This window comes from Doryrhamphus excisus, linkage group LG14, assembly GCF_037039965.1.
Source record: "Doryrhamphus excisus strain RoL-2023G ecotype Guam linkage group LG14, RoL_Dexc_Guam_v1.1, whole genome shotgun sequence".
NCBI lineage: Eukaryota > Metazoa > Chordata > Actinopteri > Syngnathiformes > Syngnathidae > Doryrhamphus > Doryrhamphus excisus.
The window spans coordinates 13,168,668-13,191,050 of NC_136370.1; the positions used below are offsets into that span (position 1 = coordinate 13,168,668).

Genomic DNA, 22,383 nt, shown 5'->3' on the forward strand with positions numbered 1-22,383 from the left:
CTGTGATTGGCTGGCGACCAGTAATTTTTTTTATTTTGCTGGATTGGCTGGCGACCAGTAATTTTTTTTATTTTGCTGGACCTTCACTGTTCAGACACACAGCAGTGAGAGCATTTGATCTGAAAAGAGCTAAGAAAAGTTCACTAATTGCAGTCTAACTTTTGTAAATAAATAAAATTAATTACTGTGAAATATAATCATCTAAAATTTCCTGTCAAATGGTAGCTGCATTCAGGAAATCGGTCCAATCTGAAATAGTTTGTATTGAATCACCCCCCCCACACACACACACACAGCCTAGTGCACAGGGACTGAACCACTATGGGACCACAAAGTAAAAATGGTCAAACAAAGCACTGTGTTTTATTTTATATTTGTGAAGAGAATATCAAGGAAAACATGACATAAAAAAATCATTATGTCATCAGTCAATAAAACATAGCATATCACAACAGCATATTTGGTAGTAGCAAAGGTTTGGAATTAATGTTGCAATCTAATGGAACTCTGTCACATTGCAAAATAGTGGTAAATTAAATCAGTGATATTTTCAGTTACAGTACATGGTAAGAGATGAGAATGATCTTAAAAAACGCCAAGCAACTGCAAGGCAACAGATATGGAAAGAAGGATGACCCCGAAGTATCCAATGTAGCCATAGGCACCATTCATCCTCTTGGCAGGATCTGCAATGAAACAAAAGTATGTTACAATACTGCATATTATATTGCTTTCTTTAAGTTAGATTGATTTCTGTGGAAAGCCAGTACCTTTAAACTATCATGCAAATGTACTCAAGAGGCAACAATCTGTTGTACAAGCAGAGTTTGGATTTTTCAGCTGGCTGTATCCACACCTAAACTTTATCAATCACTGAACAAAGTTCAGCTGGTTACATGTTAGGTTAATTGTCGACTCTAAACGGTCCTTTTGTCCTTAGGTGTGAATGTCAGTGTGAAAGATTGTTTGTCTATATGTGCCCTGCAATTGAATGCCGACAAGGTATAGGCTCCAGCATACCCGCAATCCTTAATGAGGATAACCAGCAAATAATTGATGGATGGATTTATTGCAAATACTAGTCTTACCTCCAGTGTAATAGCCCCAGGCATAGGAAAACCTGCTGGTCACCCAAATGGCCCCCAGCACTGACGCTGATAACTACAAAGAGGCAAAGAACAAGGGAGATTAAGAAAAAAAAAGTGAAAAATGTGCTAACTCATTGTGACAACTTCATTTGGTGCTGACTCTTATTATCAAGGGGATTTGTTTCAAAGTTCAAGAAGGCCACTCCCACGCAACTGGAAGCGTCAATAAAGCATTGTCAATGCATATACGTCTGGTCTTATGAACAAATTATAAAATATATGACATACCGGGTAGACAAGGGCTGCGATGGTCTGGAAAACAAGCCACTGAGGATACACCTCAAGGGTATTCTGGTGTGCTCTCTGGATACAGTTGAATACTTGCTCCTTGTCACTGTACATCGATGGATACTGCACAATATAACACACGAAACGATTACATACAGAAAATAAACACAGTGACTGTCCCATACTATTTCTGTAAAAATAGAAATAGTGTTGAATGTAATATCAAAACATTAGCCTACCTTAACATTGTACTTCTTCCTTGCTGCTCCAACTTTTACAGCGAGATACCCGAGCATAATCCAGCTGTACAGATACGTGAATATAACATACCCAAAATTTGAGGGCAAAACAGTCAGAATATCCATCTTTGGTCGATATTTCTAGGCCTTTACAGAAGGAAAGGAAGTTTGCACTTTGCAGAATCCGACTCGCAGCGCGTTGATTGCGCGGATATTTATTATGTAAAATATCGCGAGACCTTTCTTGCCATTACTGTACGGAAATAATGAATAAAACATCGCGAGACTCTTTACATAAGTTAGGCCCACGACATATCGCGAGATTTCCAGTGAAACATTTAAGTCATTTAAAAATGCTGATACATGGTATGTGATGTTTATATTCCGGATATTCTTATAGCAGATATGCAATTTATGCAAATTACCCCGTACATACTGCATTGCACAGTTCGGCGCTTTCTATGAATTTGTTATTATTTCTGCCAATATTCACAAAAGTCCTCTTGTGAAATAAATGTGTGATATTGCGGAATGGCTGACTAGATTGTGTGTTTTTTTATCTTTTATAACATATTTAGAATGCGTTAATTCACAAAGGCCGGTAGAGGGCGTCGAAGAAGCAGAAATACAACTAACAAAGTAGAAGAAGAAGAAGCTGAGTGGAATTTTCCAGAAGAGAGGTACTGTACGCCCTGTGCTCGAACTGTAGTGACGACAGCAGAAGAGTAGAGACGTGAACGGTCGCGGAAATAGATCGGTTTATCCACGATATTTTCAATACCTTCTAAAAAAATCTTTCGCTGGTTACTTTTCAAAAGGTGTCCGCATAGTACTGGTTAATATCGTCGTTACCCCAGATACGGTTTCAACACAAGTGCTCGCTTATCTGGTAAGAGTCTCATTTTTTATGTTTGTCTTTGTCACCCATGTGTACCAAATGCGTGTTTTAATGTTCTTGTGATGTTATCAATCGACATAGCTCGAATAGAGAGAGAAAACATGTCATCTAAAACTAGCATGCTAGCCTGCCTCGTGTGGAATTTTCCAGTACGTTGTCATTACGTAACGTGTTAGCACGTGACCAACAAGGCAAAACACGGTTGCGCAATCAACCTCCAAATCGCAGCGTTACATTTTCTTGTTTTTGCACTTTACTTTGGAGCACTCAGTAACATGTTTTGTATTCTTCCCTCAGTTTGTCCCAAGACAATGACCAAAGGAGACGAGACTGATCCAATGGCCGGTGTTGACCAGAGTGATGGTCTCAGTGGGTGTTCTGATCAGAGTAGCCCTTCATCTCACTACTCCAGTTATAAAAGTAGACCCTCCCCGACCTGTGACACCTACAGGGGACAGCACAGGTCTTCATCATCCAGCAGTGGTTCCTCCTCTCGTTCCAGGTCGCGCTCGCATCCTCGTTGTCATAGACATTCCCACTGCCGCAGCCATCAAAGATACAATTATGACCGCCACCGCTCATCCCGCAGCTGTAGGGCCCAGTCTCGATCCTACAGCCCCTCACCCTCGCCAGACAGGTACTGCAGGTACCGTAGACGCTCCAGTTCCAGGTCATGCTCCAGGTCTTATTACAAGTCTTCAATGGGTTGGAGGAGGCGCAGTACAGCTGAGAGTCGATTTAACAGGTTTTCCAGATCGCCATCCAGAGCCTACAGGAGCTCCTCTGGGTCATCCGGAAGTTCAGTCAGTTTGAGCTTGGAAGGTAAATAAAATCATTAAAATTGCATGCACACATGAACACGATTACATTTTCGGTATTTTTTGTCTCCCTCAGATAAACGAGAACTTCTGAAAACGGCAAAAGTCAATGCTATGAAGCTGCTGGGAGTGGAGAAACTGCAACTTCCTGAGAGTGTGAAACCAATTCTGACAGAGGAGCCAGAATGGACGTTGGCCTCTCCAGAGCCATGGGTGAGACCACACCCTGAAAAGATGTCATCAAAGGTGGGTGTCTGGTACACTATACACATCATACTACCAAGATTAGGTTTGGTCAGTGTCCAACGGGGAGAGTAAGTACCATTCTGATAGCAAATTATTGCAGTAAATTACGTAGGTGCATCAGCCAAACATGGGGGCAATGTCAGTTCTATTATGGAGTTGTAAATGCATAGTAATATTCAAGATCGTGTGGATAATTTGATATAAAAACTATTTGAAACAATAGTAAGCTCCACACATGGTGACAAAATGTTTACAAACAACTGTCAATACAAGTGCGTGTTTGTGATGTATTTCCTGTGTCTTGTGTTGACCTTTTGGAACCCTGAGGGAATGCACATACTTTCTGTATTTATTCCTGTCTTCGTAGATAACATGACACTGGTCTTCTTCACTCATCGGCACCTGGGATTAAAAGGCTGTCATGTGACTTGGGTGACGACAATAAGTTTGCGTGAAAGGTTGACTGATGATTTTTGTCCTGCACACAATGCGTTCTTTAAACTGTAAATGGATGAACACACACGTAAATGATACACATAGAAATGTACACACGCAATTTGAGGACAGTTGCGCTACGTACTACAGACAGTACTGTGTTGACATGACAAATGTATCTATGGTTTGCAGTTGAAATGGGTCGTCGTTATTTAGCAGAATCCACCACTCGCTGATGGAGTGCGGGAGTGTGCTATGTAGTATTCCTGTCAAGAACTAAAACCCGATGAAGAAGTCTTCTCCATATGCCAAAGATAAGTTGGTACATGAGGTGCTTGCCGAGGAATCGGCTCAGACAACTGTGAGACTAAATAAATATGCATGTGGTTTTTGTGCAGTAGAAGTGCTAAAGCAGTAAAATGAGAACATAGTAATATGAGTATACAATGCAAAAGTGAAGCACCAATTCTCCTGTCTTACTAGCTGTGCTACTTTTGTCTTTATGAAACAGAGCAATGATCCAGAAGCCACTACCACCAGCCTGAAGATGTCCCCAAAATTGAAAGCCATAACCTTCAACATCAATGTAAGCGGCCACAATCAGTATTTGTTTTATTTCTCTGAATGTGTTTTTATTTCAATGATCTTGTTTTTCCAGAACTGTGTGGCGAAGCCAACAGCGACCTCTCCATCTAGTACAGAGGTAACTACCAGAGTTGACAGCTATGAAAGCAGCAGGCCCTATGGCCACTGGATCCCAGTCATGTCCAGCCAGTCCTCCAGTGCACGCAAACAAAAACGCAAGAAGACACATTAGGATGGGCATCAACAATGCTGCAAGTACTGTACATAGTCAGTTTATAGTGATTTTTTTCCCCAAACGATTTAAGTGGGAAGAAGTGTTGAAATCATTCAGGTGGGATTATTTCTTTCCCTTGGTTCTGTGTTTATGTTGCTCCAATAAAATTTTGTGATGAAAGTAAACCTGTCCTTTCTTGGCTCCATAGACTAGGGTTTCCCAAATGGCAAATTGCAGGGTGTGCGTGGAAACCTTAATTCCATTATGAAAAATAAATATTCTGTCATTTCATATTCAAGCCAGACCAAAAAATGGAATGTGTGCTACAACTACTACTGTTGGTAAATATACAGGATATGGAATGGAAGCATAATAATGTGAAGCCATGCTATGCAATCTAGCTACAGACTTGCTTGTATGGCATTAAGCATGACGTCTTCCTCACAAGGTCAGACAAGAGCCGTAACTGTTTTTTCTCTTGATATTGTGATCCAATCAGAATACTTTCATATTACTGTGGACAAGTGTGCACAAAATCACCCAATGCAGTTTTTATGAAGACCACACAATGTCGCTGTTGTACCATATATGGATTTTTTCCCTAGGCTATTTATCCAATTGGCAATGAGTACTGCTTTCTGTTAACCCTTTTAACAGAATATATTGGGCAGCCCACATGACGAAGTTGCAAATGGCACATGCAGTCACTTTTGACTGATATCAATAGATGTTGTCAACTTTCAACCTCATGTATAGACCAGATCAGTGTTGACATGACTGATATTAAAATGCTTGCATGTTTTTTCTTCATTGGGTGTTCTTCGGTGAGTTGTATGTGAATGGCAATTCAAATTCAACTTTGACTGTTACACAATCATAACAAGTAAAACTGAGTATTATTCCGATAAGTAGTTAACAGCTCAAATTAATTAACTGCTGTAAGAGCCTTAGTGGGACAATGTGGCATGGGAATGACTTGCCATTCCTTTTATCTCCTCAGTCACAAGGCCCTCTTGCTCATGTTGCTGCTTGAGGCAAGTTAGACAAGACAGGAATGATAATGAATTGAATTACGCTCCTGTTGTTCCTTATCACTGCGCTTACATCAAACATATTTATCAGTGAACATTTACCGCCAAACAAGCCCTGCGGTTTGATGCCACTTAATGGCAGTTAATTCTCACGCTCACAATTGAAAACGCGGGCTGTCATGAGACACGCAAAGCATAACTAGTGTTCTTCATTGATGGATCATTGGAAGTGGTTTATTTAAAAAGTAAGGGTGAGAAGTGACTTCTTAAACTGTACATAAAAACACATGTAATAAGCCACTCATTTTCATGACCTATAATGAAACGCATCCACAAATGGGACAACTCAGACAGCAGTGCCTCTCTCCAAGTTCTGCTTGATCTCTGCCGTGTATTTGCCATAGAAGCGTTCGGCCTTCTTGTTGAATTTGGCGTTCCTCTCGTTAATGTAGTCAATATCTGCATCGTCGTTGTAAGGCCTGCGTCGGCTGTATTTGGCCCGCTTCTCAATTCTGCAGAAATGCAAATACAGCGGCTTAGTGGTTGATAATTAGGACAATGAAACTGGGCTAACACCAACCAAGAAAATACAGTGAGCTTTCAATCTTGTACTGCAGTAACGTATGCTAACACAACAACATGCACACCATATTGTACGCTAACTGGGATATTTACGTGAACTGAGGCAAAATTTCTGTTTGCAACAGAAAAGTAGGCCAAACGTATGCTAACAGAGGTTGCATTCCAATACACAAGCACTTTTTTTACAATTAAGAAAGCCAACTCCAACCTTCTCTAGTAAACATCGATAAATTGATCGAAGATCAACCCTTTGGTAAAAAGTCCCTTAATCATTAAAAAAATGGGTTGAACTACAAAATGTGAAAGTTTGCCAAAAACATAAAACTGTTCCAATTATGGGTAGTGCGCTTCTATAATAATAAATCTGGTAATAAATCTTTTTTCCCCCGATCTGTCTAATTTTGTGGCCGGCAGGAGATTTGTTTGTGTGTGGGAGAAATTCATCAAAACCATTTGGATTATTTGGGTGTTAGAATTGAATAAGGCAGCCACATTCACACAGGCTAAGCATACATGGTGCCTTTGGGAACATTCTTGAGTTAATTCTATTCATTCCACTGAGGAGAAAGAATACTTTCCCATCATTTCAGAGGACTGGCAGAAGGCAGCAATAACCATTCAGCACAAAGGTGTGTTGAAGAGAAAGGGCGGGATGGGAAAGTGTGTGATTCCAGTGCCATCTCCTTTTGACTGAGGCTTACTGTTTCTCGACATCTTCCACCATTCGGTCAATGCTCTCCTGGGCCGGGACATGCGTGCCATGGATCAGGCTATTGGCTGTGGGGTGGAAGTCCTCACCACTGTGGAGTACGGCAAAAGAAATTATAAATGCCCTACCATAACCAATCAGCATTTTACCACACTTAAAAATGGCTTCTCTATTCTACTACTGTGAGCTTGGTCATTCTGAGGAAAGATGACAGTGTTGCCCGGGGCAAAATGTGTCGGTGCATCATTCACGGTTCTGCATACGGCAACATTTAAGGGCAAAAAAACCTGCAGGCACTTGTTTGACCTTCATGTGCATGAAGTAGATCTAGACCTTAAAATCTTTAAATTACAGTACAGTCTGGATGAAACTATCCCTAGGGCAAACTTGGGTGCAACAGTTTATGTACAAAATGTACTTTGTACACATGTGATGGAGTGAATACCAGGATGATTAAACCAAGCAAATCCTTGTGATTGATTATGCTTGACTAGTCATGGTTATTACAGCCTAGATGGGCACATACATCATTTATGTGGGTCTTGTCAGATATTTGTAAAGAAAAAAAAAAAAGTACAGGAAATCCTCAGGTTACGTATGCGTTTTGTTCCTCGACTGATACAAGTTGAGTTTTGATCCAATTCAAATATACACCTAAATTGAATGTAAATGAAACCAATCAATACTAGAGGTGATTGTGACTGTATCCATGTATTCATGGATTGACTGTAACTTTTTCTATTTATTTATGAAGAGTGCTGTTGGCCAGGGGCACCATTAGGGCAATTCCACCGGCCTGACTGCCAGGCCCCCTGCCCCAAAATGGGCAGTTAAGAAAATAACACCCACCCTATTTGGCTGAATCTCCGCTAATCTGATGTGAAAAAAACCCCCACATAATAATCACCTAGACAAAAACTTATTTTACTTACTTTTTCCAGACATCTATTACTTTGGACGAGACGCTTTCTTTAAGGAGACTTTCAATGTCAGTAACTTCCAGGTAACACATAGCTGGGCTTCAGGTGAGAGAGCAGTCATCTAGTCCGAGTAATGCAATTAGTTTATGGGGTTATTTACTGCCCATACAGGCGACTGTTGCCCAGCGTTGGCTGCGACACACCGTGATCCTCTAACCGTGTTGAAAAGCTAGAATGACGTAACCCGAGGACGACCTGTATGTGTAAGTTTCCATACATGCAGCAGTCTATACCCGAGTCATATCGTGACACACATATGCTGTACCTCTGACCAAATACATGAACCAAAATACACTCACCATTCTTCTCGCTGTTTCTCATAGTTTTGCATGTCGGGTCTGATCTGCTTGGTGAGCCTCTGGTACTGTCTGAATTGTGCCTCAGCATAACCTGGATTTGGATATGATGATGATGTGTGAGAGAATATTTGGTGATAACTTGTGATAAGAAGATAGCAGTCATATTTGACAGACAAAGCTCTTTTAGTAGATACACACCCTAAAAAAAGAAGATCACTAAAGTTCCATATCCCTTCCTGACAAACGTTAAAGCATGTTAAAATCATAGTGGCAACACTAACTCTATTAGGAGTGAATGTAAACAGGGGAAAGCAATGTGTGACCAGATCAATTTGAAGCCTTCTTCTGCTATCTTCAGCAGTATTTACCATTAACAGACTGGGTTATTTATGAATTAAGTGAAGAGCACTGTGTCATGTGTCGACAGCTGATCAAAAGGCACCATTGAAATGAAAATGAAAGATAATGCGGTGACTTAAAATGCTCAAGTGGCGTTGCGGGGCCCAAAATGTGCAAGAAATCAACTTTTCACAAACATTGCAGTCGTTACAATTTTCTTTTTTTTCCTGTTAGACTGGCGACCCACTTTTGAGTCGCACCAGCTGAGAATCACTCCTCTATACTGTACCAATCGCAACAATAAAATAAAAAAAGAGCTGAATCTGTGTGGACTCCAGTGCATACAAACCTGCAAATCCGGTGTCAGGGTTTTTCTTCTTTTTCTTTCTCTCCCACCGCTCTGCATCATCAGCCGTGATGTCCAGGAGTTTCACTCTGTTGTAGTCCTCACCCCTTGTAGCACATTCCTGAAAAACAAAGTCACAATACTTACAAAACTACCATAAGAAAAGAGAAAAATCTAACTGTATTAACCAACTACTATGTGAGCTCTAACCATGTGCTTTCCAACCTATTACAAAAAATGTACAGCAAAGCACTCTGGGAAACAGGAAGTACTTTTTTTAATTATTCGATAAACCCATTATTGTGACAGGCTTTATGATAATATAATGGAAGTGGCGGTGCGAGAGGCATCATTGGAAGCACACAGTAAGTGCTTTATGCACATCAGGCAATCCAATCCAACTTTGTGTTCACAGCACAAGCAAGTGATGTGCGGCTGTTTTTCCCCCAGTCAGAGTTAGACAGCTGCTTGCAACTTGTTGATATCTGAGCAGAAGTTGTAGTAATTATACATTTAATCAACTTTAAGTAAAGGTTTGTCAGCTCAACCCACATGAGTGTTTCTTGCATCAAGCATTTCTGCAATAATTAAATAATCAACAAAGGTGTAGCAACCCCCGAGCATGCATGCAGGAGTGAGCCACACCTCTGGAATGATGTGCAAGACAGGTCTGAAAGAAAAACAAAATAAAAAAAATCTTCATAATCCAACTGAGCCCCTGACCAACATTGCCAAGAAGGCTTCGACATAGTCGCCTTGCTGGCAAAACATGCACCGGTGTCTAAAGTATGGCGTCGTTTTTGGGAGGAGAAACGCAGGCCACATTAAATGTGACAGAACTGAAGCCATCAATACACCTATACCTTGTGGGAACAAATAACCATGCAACATTTAGTGCTTCATAGAGATGTTTACTCTGCATACAACTGTACATACCCGTTTCCTTTCATCTTCAGCAACTTCCCACTCCAGTCTGGCTTTTTTAGCCTCCCAGTTGGAGGGGAGTTTCAGTCTCTTATCCTCCTCGACAACTTCCTGGTGATTAAGCTTGCGTGCTTCATTCTGTACAGGTAAATAGAAAGTAACTGTCAAGACATCATATAGTTCAGTTGCACAAAAAAAGATGTGGTCTAATTTCAAACCATGATTTTATTACACAAGCGCAAATGTTGCATGGTGCTAGTTAGCGTGGCAGCCGACATGTCATCCTCACGCGAGCCTTGCCCACCCGGGTGAGGAGGCCTGGCTATGCTGGTCTGTGCCCTCTCCCTCATTGTCACCAAAAATTTGGACCGGAGCTTGGTTCAAGGCGCTTCTTCTCATTCTGTCCGTTATGCAAATTGTAAACATGACATCAAATGGCCTCAATTCACCTCATGTCTGGACATGGCTGTCTTTGTTTTTGTGCTGGTATACTAGAACACGGTCGAAATGAGAACAATCTATGGGTATACACGATTTAGAAGAACCTGTTAACATGGCTAATTGACACAGAAGGGACACTTAGAAGTTAGTCACCTCCATATAGCTGACAACAGGCAAAACCTATCATTACAAACCCAAATCTTACCCGTTTAAAATGCAACTCTCGGAATTTACGTAGTCTCTCCTCTCTCTTCGATGACGTGATACTTTCAGTCGGCTCCTGCTCGGTGGGTGTACTCTTCTCCTGGAAGCCACACCGTTTAGTTAGTAAATCCAATAACTCTAACATACACAATGGCAAATCCTGAACAAAAACAAGTCAAACACGACCAAAAATCAGAACGCGTCTTGAGGATTGTAATGCTCTGCCGTTAGCTCACATTAGCCTTACAACAATGTCGGTACAACGCCAGAGCGTTTCAATTCATACACTATTAGGCACAGTATATAAACATTTGAAGCGCAACACACAAGTAAAACATAGCTAATTCGAGTCAATTGACATTAAAATCGGAAAACAAACACAAACCTCCGTACTGGACGCCATTGCTAGTAAACGGTGGACAACGACCGGAAGTTACGTACATGGAGCGGATGTTGCGCAGGTTTTTTTTAAACGTTTGACAGTACACTATGGTGAAAAACTGTAAAACTGTAAAATACTTTACTTATACTGTCTGTTTCAAAACATTTTTTACTGTATTTAATGATGTGCTATTTTGTAAACTAATTTAAGATTTTTATCTGATTTGATGAACTGTAATGATGTGTAATATGTATCTAATAATAATTATTAACAGTGATATTGATATTAATTCATATTAATATTATTATTGTCAATATTAATAATTATATTATTACCCACGACCCTAGTGAGGATGAGCTGAATAGAAAATGTATGGATTATAATAATTATCATGTTTAAAACAAATTTTAAAGTAACTTTTTTGTGCATACATTACAATACATCCATTAAATCGTAAAATCAGGAGTAGAATTCATGAGGAGAATTGCAAAGCATCTTGTCTCCTCACAATGATGCCTCTGTGCTTACACAAATCCATCGATCCACTTTCTACCGCTTATCATGTTGATGCCACGCTGCCTGAACAAGTAAGGAGTGTCAACCATTTGACCATCATTCACTTTTCAAAATATAATTAAAGAAAATTTGAAAATTACAGCTTGACTAATGAAAACTGGAAAGACAAGACAGACATTCGTATTATTGGGGGTTATGCAAGGAGGCATGAAAGCTCAAATATGCAGCCACGTGCTACATGAAAAGTCTGTGTTGAAAACAGAAAATTAATTTTCATCATTTTACTAATGAAACTATCTCCAGAATATAATTCCATGTGCTGAGAAAAAAAACAAATACGTTCAAAACATTTGACTTACCAAATGGATGCACTCTGTATTTGATTGCATTACACTAATAGAACTCCTTTGTAGGATGTAATTAAATGGAGCTTTGTCTTAGATTAAAGCATCCTCATGATCACAGGCAAAGTTAATAGATTGATGCATCTTTGCTGGAAACCAGATGGGAGCACATCACAACCATCACTGGCAACACTAATGGACATGCGTGTTCCATTGTCTTGAAAAAGAGAAAACATAAAAAAATGCTTTTCCAGTCATTAAAAACAGAGAAATTAAACACACTGCACATTTAATTAGTACTGCATTTTGAGCAGGCTGCATGGTGGCCCAGTGGTTAGCACGTTGGCCACAAAGTATGATCAGGAAGACCACCAGTTTCCTCCCACATTCCAAAAAACATACATGTTAAGTTCATTGGCGACTCTAAATTGTCCATAGGTATGAATGATTGCGTTTTTATATGTGCCTTATGATTGGTTGGTGACCAACCCAGGGTGAACCTTGTCTCTCGCTCCAGCACCAAACCCTAATGGATGGATTTTTGAGCAGGAATCAGAATCCATGATACATTATGTTTATGTCAGGTTGTGTTCAATTATTGACAATCGCTAATGTCATACACCTTATATATCACCTTATATATACCTTATATATACACCTAATATATCTTCAAATATTTAACTTCACAGTGAATGTTCTCAAGCTCACCCTTAAAACTCTCACACTCTCATTTCAACATTTACACAATCAAAAGGAATTTAAATATCATATTTGTTACACATATGAAATGATTTGCACTGTGCATATGTGATTCATATGACACATGAAATAAAATCAAAATGCATAGAGGCGCAGTGCCAGACAATATGAGGATCCCAGTCATGCCGTCTCTGTCATTGAGTATATCGTCAACTTGTGCAGTACGATATGGATCTCATATGTGCTCAGGGAGGCCACCCAAAATCGCTGAACAGCCACTCTCCAATATTAACTTAACCAGTCAAGCAAATCATGCCTGAAATAGAGTAACATTATATCTGCAAATAAATTACACTTGAGGGACACATTCATAAATACAGAACAGACCTTCTGGTGCCGTATAGCCATCACATGTTAATCAAAGTGGATGTCATATGAAGTGAGTTTCGGACATGGTGAGAATGCAAGTTCGTATATTATTGTACTCCCAGAAATCTGACTGGCACTGTTATCTTACTCTTAATAAAGGTTTCTCCAGATTGTACATGGGGGGTGGGCAATGTTGGCCGCTTAAGGCGCAAGCAGCTGTTTCACATCTGGAAGCTAATATAAACATCATGGCCAATAAAATCATTCCATTTCCTTAATTACTATTCCTGTCATTTCCGCACTAAATGAAAAGTTATTAATTCAAGGCCAAGGCAAACATGCTTCTCCAAGATGAGGAGCTGCTCCTGAAGCGTCGCCACCCTGACTACAGCCTGTTGTCACTGGAGTGGAACCACAAGCTCCAGCATGCTCTGTGAGTGTGTGTGAATGTGTCAACGTGAGTGTGGGAGTCAACGGGGACTTGGGTTGAAGCACAGCAGACATAAATGGAACATAAAGATGGCGTCTTGTTTTCCATCTCATCCAGAATGTTCCCCACTGGTGCCAACATGATCAAGACCAGGGACAACTTGACTTGTTTCATCTTTTGCCATCTCCTTGCTCCCCCCTCCGCATCTTCTAAACGGGTCTTCTCCTGCAGCTCTGAAACATGTTTTCTCCACTAAATGATGCTTTTTGCTTTAACCACACCGTCTTTCATTTCCTTTTGGAATGACTCCAAATACTACAACTTTGATCCCGATTGAATTTTCATCTACAAAACATAATACAAATAAGGTCTGCAATTATTTGCATTTTGGAAAACAACATGAGACAAAATATCCAATGTTAAATCAAAAAATTGTATTGACCTGAAAACACTCAAATATACTTAAGATTGATGTTGCATGTTGGGCTCAAGAACACTAACTTAAACATTTGCCACTACCGTGCAAAGCAGAAATAATATCCACAACTTCCACAAATGGAAAAGAGCGCTGTGGTCTGTCATGGAAATCAATGGGTGTTACTTCCACCAGGATAAAGAGGAAAAGGAACATCATATTACCAGTACAAAGTTATACAGCATCTGTGATGCTAACTAGCACATCTGGGAGGGCGCCATGAATGCTGAAAGGAACATACTTTAAGAGGCTGGGTCGACAGATGCTGCCATCCAGATGATGGATTTTACAGGGAAGTCCACAAGCAATGCAGAAAGATACTTTGGTTACTACTGCATGGATACTCAACGTCCACACCATCCACTCACTGCAAGCTTGAAAACACACACACACTGATGTAAGTACTGTGTAGTAAGTAAGTACAATGGCATGCAGTAGAGTTGAATTGCAGGATACCTACAGTAGACAAACAAGCGTGGGAGGATACCGGAGTATACCCGGAGAGAACAGAGAGGTGCAATGGAGATTCAAACCATGTGAAAACTGTGTGGTTATTAGAATACTAATATTGATTATTGTACTGTACAATTTAGTACTTTTAAGGGTATTTAAAGTGTATTTCATATTTTTCAGAATTTATAATTCAGTAAGCACGTAAATTAGTTATCTTCCAACTCAACAGTTAAAACAATGTGATTCAATTTCTTTTGTAAGCATTCCTAAATCTGCAATGGAGTGGGACACCATATAAAATCTTGCCTATAGGGCACCACATTTGATGTAGGCTGGCTCCATCCTGCATATCCCTAAATGAGTTATTCAGAAAATGTGGTATTTTAAACACAAAAAATGAAAATAATCCTGCATCCACATATTTGATTTGATTCCTTATTAGAATATAAACCAACATCGGTAGATAGCAGAGATGAGGATGCTGAGGTTCTCATTGGGAGTGACCATGATGGATAGGATCAGGAACAATATATAGTGAATATATTGGTAGAAGGATGCTGCATTTAGAGCTGCCAGGTAGAGGAAGACCAAAGAGGAGGTTTATGGATGTGGTGATGGAAGACCCTTGAAGCGAAAAGCCGAAAGAGAAAGATGAATCAGCATATTGTGTGCGACTTCAGTTCAGCTAACATCTAATAGATTAGCTACGTAAGCTTGCCTCCGCTTTTTCTTTGGCTTTTTGTGTTGATTAGGGCCATAATCAATGCCATCACAAAAGCTTACCATATGATAGCAATGTAGAAAATATAAACAAATCCTTTTCAGACATTCAGTTGTCCTTTGTTATTCATCTGATTAACATAATACAATTTAGGAGTGGCTAGCTGCCAAAACTTTAGTGGAGATATATATTCGTTGTAAAGTGAAACCGGACTCTCTTCCATGGTCATGTGTCATTAAACACAATTCATCTGGAACAGTTCCTCACAGTATATTATTGCCAGTCACCCCAGCAGTCAAAATGCATCCTATTGATGTTTGAGCTGCTGCTTGGCTACATATCCAGAGGGCATGGATCAGTGGAACAAACACTGAGCTATTTAGGAAAGTATCCCTATAAAACCCCTCACACCAAACACATCTTTGTGCCATCACAAACGCCAATGCACGCGGCTTCCCGATTCACAAATTAACTTAAAAGAATGCCGATATTATACACGTCATGATGCTTTTAATTCGACATGGTGCTCGCTTCTTTAGCCTGCATGAAACATTTCAAAGGCAAAGCTGACTTGGTGAGGAACTACACTTATTACAAGTAATCCACAAAAAAAAAAATGCATGTATGCACTCAAATACCACCAGTTTTGTAGCAGATGCTTTTCCTTCACCGCACACAATTAAACTTCCAATTAAAGTCCATTATGGGTTTTCCACTAGAAGCAACCACAGGGAGAGCAGCTCCATGGCTCATACATTGCGGGCACATAGATGTCTCTTGAGTTGTCATCCAATGGAATGATCCACCAACTTTATGGTCATAATTACTGATGAAAATTAAAGTGCAACAACAATATCAACTCTTAGGACAGCAATAAAAAAAGTTTGAATGATTTTGATAAGTGGGAGGGCCAAGTGGGACTGTGAGGGATAAGTGTTTGTGAAAGAAGAATTATGGCCACAACATTAGGCACACCTCCACATCCATTTAGATCCAATACATGAGCTGATCATAAATTGTATTTTTAAAGTAAAATTTTCAGGACATTGCTGCCTGTCAAATCTCAAGTTAACCACAAGAGGGAGACCTTTCCTTCATATTTTCCCAAATTAAACTTCTTATAATATGGAATGAAATTCCTTCTAATGCAAATGTTTCTTAGTTTCCTCAAGCTAAAAAGAAGTCACAACCCTTATCTGAGATGAAAGCTCTGAGCAGTGAACTATTCACCATGGCACCCACAAAAGTTCAGCATGAGTGTCTTCCCTTGAGCACTGCCCAAAAGTGTAATGCTAAATGAGTTCAATCGACTGAGAGTAAGGTTCTCATTTGGACAGACAATATTCTGTTGTTAATGTCTGGGATCACAGAGAAAAGCCTCCGGACAAGCAGCTGTGTGAGCCAACACAGCCGCCACAGGCATCTTCCACAGATTTGTCCCTGATATGACTCCCTGTATTGGTTTTCAGATAAAAAAAAACAAACAAACAAACCTTACAAACAGATACAGTGCACTCACAACCGATACACGGAAGTGTATTCTTTTCCCAGCAAATAATTTGCTTTGGTGAGAACCACAAAATTTGTTCAAAATTGTAGTTCAATTCATTTCAAATTGCAGCCAGTTCCCAATCATTTGAAGGTGATATTTTGATTTTTAATATGATGACATGGAAACCAGTGCTGGATATATGAAACAAATGTCAACAATAACACCACTGTGAAGTTACCTCTTACTGATAAATGACTTGAGAGTTGGCTTTTGGAGCCATTGAGGGGTTGAAAATTGCTTTTATATCCTTTAATAACATTATTTTAATTGAGACATTTTCCAGGGTGGAGTTCAATGTCTTAATGTACTTATTTTTTATATTTAAGTATAATTTGGGATTTGTGAAAATCTAATTCATTCATTCATTCATTTTGTACCGCTTTTTTCCTCACAAGGGTCGTGGGGGGTGCTGGAGCCTATCCCAGCTGTCTTTGGGCGAGAGGCGTGGTACACCCTGGACTGGTCGCCAGCCAATCACAGACAAGATCATTTAGACAAACAACCATTCACACTCACATTCATACCTATGGACAATTTAGAGTGGCCAATTAACCTAGCATGTTTTTGGAATGTGGGAGGAAACCGGAGTACCCGGGGAAAACCCACACATGCACAGGGAGAACATGCAAACTCCACACAGAGATGGCAGAGGGTGGAATTGAACCCGAGTCTCCTAGCTGTGAGGTCTGCGCGCTAACCACTCGACCGCCGTGCCGCCAAAATCTAATTTATTATGTAAATCTTTTTGGTATTTATATTTTAATCTGTTTTGTATTAGTTCTAGCAACCATACCTGTGTTTTTCCACACTGTATTATCCAAGCTGAAACTCAACTCTGAACCCATGAGGTCACTTCCTGTGTGCCCACCACTCAGCTACCCTAGGTAACACAACACACACAAGTTAGTCTTATCGGACAATTGCACTTTTTGTGGGGAATTTTGCCCATCATTCACAATACTTGTGTGAAACATGAACACATATTTCTGTCCCTTTTTTGTGCATTCTAGTGTGAGAAAATGAGTTAATATGAGCTAGCTAACAATAAGAATCTGGCGACCCCTAACACGACCCCTGTGTGAAACTAGGTAGATTCCTGTTGTTGCAGGAAGTGGTGTTACCAATGCATACCCCTACTACTATATTGGTAAGTACAAGTATAAAGGTAGGGGTGTTCTTTCTTGTCTAGAGGGCTCTAATAATGTAAAAAACTGTACAAACAAATATCCAATTTATAAGGACTCCTACTTTGCAGAAATTCACTTATCACAGTTGGGTCTGGAACCAATTATCCACAACAAATGAGGGATGACAGTGATCCCACCAAGCAGCAACAGGAGAGCAAAAATAAACTCTCGCCCGAAGACAGCTGGGATAGGCTCCAGCATATCCCCCATTGAGGATAAGTGGCATAGAAAAATGAGGATGTATACATACAGTATATAGCATAAAAACATGAAGTAGAACATGTAGAACAGCAACTTGAACATGTAGAAACCAGATAGGGGTCAATGCTAAAAGAAATATACAGAGAAAATGTGTTTAGCAGAGTCCATTAAAGCCAAAAGCCTCTGAGGGAACGCTCCACCTCCAGGTTAGCTGCTCGGCCTGAGTAATGGACCAGGGTGTTTTCAGACTCTGATGGCCCATCACGGGGCCCGCTGAGCCCCTATGATGAAGTTAGAAAGGGCTGCGCCAGTGAGAAGGATGTCTGCCCATCTCGTGTTGTTGCCTGCAATTTAAGATCAGATTGCAGCGGAGGCGCAACTAAAAGAGGAGGAATCTATTGAATTCAGCTCAGAGGTCACAATAATATTGAATCTTGTTTATGAACACACATTTAGGATGCTTGGAGAGAATAATTTGTTTGAAAACGGCAGTGATGAATGTACTGAAAAGTACCTCAGCATCCCGAGCCTATAATGGCTATTTCAAGTAGTTACAATACAGTTACAATCATATATAATATAGTTACAATACATTTGAAATGGCCAAAAATAACATTCACTATAGTCCTGACCTTTCTGTGTGTTACAGCTGGTGGGAGCCAGTGAAGTAAACAGTGAAAACAACCTTCAGTGTAGTTATTTTAAAGGGGACCTGTTATGCTTTTTCCACTTCTTTGACCTATACTTGTAGTTAGATGTACTATTCTCGCGTTAAACGATGCCAAAGTTTCAGATTTGTTTTCAGAAGTGAGCCCCGAAAGACATTTTGGATGACTCAAAATGCTCAGTTTCAAAAGGCGTGGCAAAACTGCCCCTTTGTGACATCACAGAGGGACGGATTTCCTTATATATAAACAATCTGCTCTCCCCTAGCACTGCTCCACTGTTTATGTGCTAGCAAAAAAAGCGACATTTGTTTACAATTCTTAAAGAAAATAGCTTTCTCCCACCACAATTAGTGGCTCTACCTGAGTTTCTTTAAACACTGGTAGTCCCTCAAAACACATTACCGATGCTGTAGAAAAGCTAACGCTAAAATGCTCAAGCTAATTACCATTGAGAGACGTTTTGAAGTAACCTCTTTTATTGAGAGACTTCGGACGGTACAGTTTGTACTTCCGGGTCGGAAGTATTGATCAACTCCTATAAAGTTGGCGGCACAAACCGAAAGTTTCGGCAGTGGGACCAACCACAGCAGAGTGGGTGTGCTTGGAGGTGGGCCGTGGGTGTAATTCATTAAAATAGACTGTTTTCCCGGGAACCATGAAATCCGAAGAAATACAGCTGAATAGGTGCAGATTCTGGTAGAACTAGAATGCTTTCTTTGCTGGTTATCGTGTGTAGCTGCTCTATGGGAGTCCACAACTCAATACAAAGGGCACCATAACTGAACACCGTAATTGTCACCATAAAATGTCCAAAAACGAAGGTTGGTACATGAGTGTTTGTACTTGTCTACAAATGCGTGTATTCACCTGAGAATCCCAGCTGTCTTCTCTCATCATTAACTGTGGCCCCGTGTCTTTTCCTCGGTGGTTAACCAATTTTTGGATGTTGGATGTGAGGCCATCACTATTATAATGCCATCATAGCTGTGTGCCAAACCATTGCCAATGATGTCACTTCCCCCCATGGTCATGGTGGTTTCAGTCTGGCCACTAGCGCTTGTGACAATTTGTGCCCTACTACGAATCGCTGAAGCTTCCAACTTGGCAATCAGCCATGACATCCACACCCTCCCAAAGTCTCACAGCAAGACACACATCCATGCAGCTGTTTTGACTCACCGGAGGCCTTTTTGCAGGGCTCGTGTTGCTTCACATGTTCACTTTTGTTCCTTTGTGATAAAAAGTCTTCTCTTATTTCCCATCATGCCTGACTCCACACTGTTGCTAGGCCCGTGCCTTTGTAGGCATGCTGTGAGGTGGAAAAGGTGCCGAGGCCCAGTGGTCTATTGCAGCTTCTAGAGAAGAAACAGGTGACGAGAGAATGTGGAAAGGAACATATCCCACAATGCCCACTGGTGCACGCGGCACTATTTCTTATGCCATATGAGCGGGCTGGGCCCCATATCTCTTATGAAAAGAAAATATATTTATCAATATATTACTTAAAATATATTGTATTATATTATAATATATTATTTTTCCATTATATTTTCCAATACATTATATATTATAAATACATGGAATAATATATTTTTGTACATATATTATACAATATATTATATATTCATGTAATATATGGCAATATATTGCAGAATATACAAATGATTGCCGCTTTCAATATATTGAAATATATTAAATCCAAATATATAATATATGAGTTTATATATCCCAAATTATATGCAATTTCATATATGTAAAAATATAGTCCTTTTTTGGTCTTAATCGCAAGATATTTTTTATATGTATCAATATATACACATATATGATCTATGCATATATTGCAATATATTGGAAAATATAAACATAAGAACCCATATATGGAAATATATTTCCTAATACATTGCATTATTATTTATTTATAATTATTATTATTATTATTATTATTATTATTATTATTATTATTATTATTATTATTATTATTATTATTATTATTATATTAATATATTAATATATTAATATATTATTTATAATAATTTATATTTATTATTATTTGCCAATATACTGCAATATATTTTTTTCCATAAGGGATGAGGGGTTATTAACTGTAAAAAATATGTAAAATATGATTTTCTATTACATGTAATCCTACAGAGTCACTCCTCCAGCAGTGTTTCATTTTATAACTGTCAAATTGTAAAAACCTTGGCAATGTAAACGATTTGAGAAACACTTCACTGTGATATATTTATAGTTTCACACATGTGCTACTTCATGGTTTACAAATCATACCACACTATTTCACTTTGACCATTGTCTGTAATTTGCCATTCGACAGTATCGCTGTCCAGACTCTGGTTCTGCGTGCAGGATTTGCGGTTGGGAATTTCTCATACATGTTGCCCTCATGTTGCGTCTGTGAGCAGGAGCCTTGGTTTTCCCGAGTGTCTCATTATCTGAGGGACTCCTGGAGGGGGGGAACCCAGACCAGACGTAGTAGTGGTGACGATAGAACACATAGAACTGCACCACTCACAGGCTTGAGTCCAACTGGGGGCTGACACTTGTAATTCGGAGGCTCGGGTTTGATTGCCTCCGATTGCTTAAAGGGGGTCCCTTTTACACCCATGTCGGAGGGTGCAAACTAAGAATGAGATGCTGGGAAAGTGAAAACATTTCACCAGTTGCCTCAAGTACCGCCAATCCACAGCATCCCAAACATGCTCAATGGAGATAGAGTGGTGGTGGAATTATGGTATGGGTGGGCGTATGTTATGGTCAACACACACAGAATGCACAGAGATACCGTGGCGGGATGCCTGAATGCACGGCCCCATGATGCACAGATCTGTACACAATTCCTGGATGCTGAAAACATCTCAGTTTTGGCATGGCCAATATACTCATCAAAAATACGGCATTTCAGACAAATGGGGGTCAAACCAAATACCCACTGGTTTTTGTACACTCTTTAATAGACAGCAATAATTGTGCTGTCTAATCAGCATCTTCTTATGTTACACCTGTGAAATGGATGGATTATTAATTAGGATTCCCCGACACAGATTCTGATAGATTTGTGAAAAATAGTTCTACAAAAACATTGAGATCTTTGAGCTTAGTTCATGAAAAATGGAAGCATAAAAAAGTTCATATTTTTCTCGAGTATATAAATAAAGCATTATTTACAGTTTGCTTTGGTTTAGACGGCAAACATTTTAGCCTGGAACAAATTAATTCACTTTTATTATATCTTTTGGAAAAAGACGTAAGGTTCCACTGTTCTTTGGCTTCCTTTTTTCTTACTATAAGGGTGGTCAAAGGTCAAGGCTGCAGCACTAGTTCTGCTTCATTTCAAACGTTTTAAACACTGAAATATAAGTAAAAATAATGTTTTTTCCGGGAATAACATTCTTGTGTGACAGAGATGTCAATGTCTGTGATCAAAACCAGACATTGTTTAGGAATTTCTGACTATACGTCTGAAATTTAACCGTGTTTGAAAGCTGACTGTATTTCATGGAGAAACCCCCGGGTTGGAATGCATAGTCAATGTAATTTTTGTCTTACGTTGCGCTGTTGCTATTATACAGTACCCTCCCTGCCTGCTCGTCTGTCCTCATTTACAGTCCAATGCAGTCGCTATATTGGCTCAGCTGTTCCTGTTCTGAAGCCCAGGGACCTTGCCAGTCGGCGTGGTTACTATAAAAACTAATCATTTCA

At 39.7% G+C, this 22,383-nt stretch overlaps 3 protein-coding genes across 6 annotated transcripts; 1 reads left to right on the top strand and 2 right to left on the bottom strand.

Moving 5' to 3' along the window:
• Positions 1-335: 335 nt before the first annotated feature.
• Positions 336-1,841, bottom strand: mgst3b (microsomal glutathione S-transferase 3b). Its single transcript, XM_058090970.2, has 4 exons — positions 1,616-1,841; positions 1,377-1,499; positions 1,089-1,161; positions 336-686 (listed from the first exon to the last, which is right to left on the bottom strand). The coding sequence occupies exons 1-4, from the start codon at positions 1,739-1,741 to the stop codon at positions 586-588; spliced, it is 423 nt and encodes a 140-aa protein (XP_057946953.1). The 5' UTR covers positions 1,742-1,841; the 3' UTR covers positions 336-585.
• Positions 1,842-2,266: 425 nt separating this feature from the next.
• On the top strand, positions 2,267-4,996 carry rsrp1 (arginine/serine-rich protein 1). 4 transcript variants are annotated; one of them, XM_078796017.1, is made up of 6 exons: positions 2,270-2,504; positions 2,811-3,183; positions 3,259-3,335; positions 3,408-3,577; positions 4,524-4,598; positions 4,671-4,996. In XM_078796017.1, exons 2-6 carry the CDS (start codon positions 2,825-2,827, stop codon positions 4,827-4,829), a joined length of 840 nt encoding a protein of 279 aa, XP_078652143.1. In that variant the 5' UTR covers positions 2,270-2,504; positions 2,811-2,824; the 3' UTR covers positions 4,830-4,996. The 4 variants fall into 4 exon arrangements, 2 of the variants coding, with proteins under 2 accessions (XP_078652143.1, XP_057946951.2); XM_058090968.2 differs by having other exon boundaries at positions 2,271-2,504; positions 2,811-3,335; XR_013629735.1 differs by lacking the exons at positions 4,524-4,598; positions 4,671-4,996 and adding an exon at positions 4,205-4,517 and having other exon boundaries at positions 2,267-2,504; positions 2,811-3,335; positions 3,408-4,080.
• Positions 4,997-6,036: 1,040 nt separating this feature from the next.
• syf2 (SYF2 pre-mRNA-splicing factor) lies at positions 6,037-11,130 on the bottom strand. Its single transcript, XM_058090969.2, has 7 exons — positions 11,052-11,130; positions 10,668-10,766; positions 10,034-10,159; positions 9,101-9,218; positions 8,413-8,503; positions 7,126-7,224; positions 6,037-6,354 (listed from the first exon to the last, which is right to left on the bottom strand). The coding sequence occupies exons 1-7, from the start codon at positions 11,067-11,069 to the stop codon at positions 6,189-6,191; spliced, it is 717 nt and encodes a 238-aa protein (XP_057946952.1). The 5' UTR covers positions 11,070-11,130; the 3' UTR covers positions 6,037-6,188.
• Between the last annotated feature and the right edge of the window lie 11,253 nt (positions 11,131-22,383).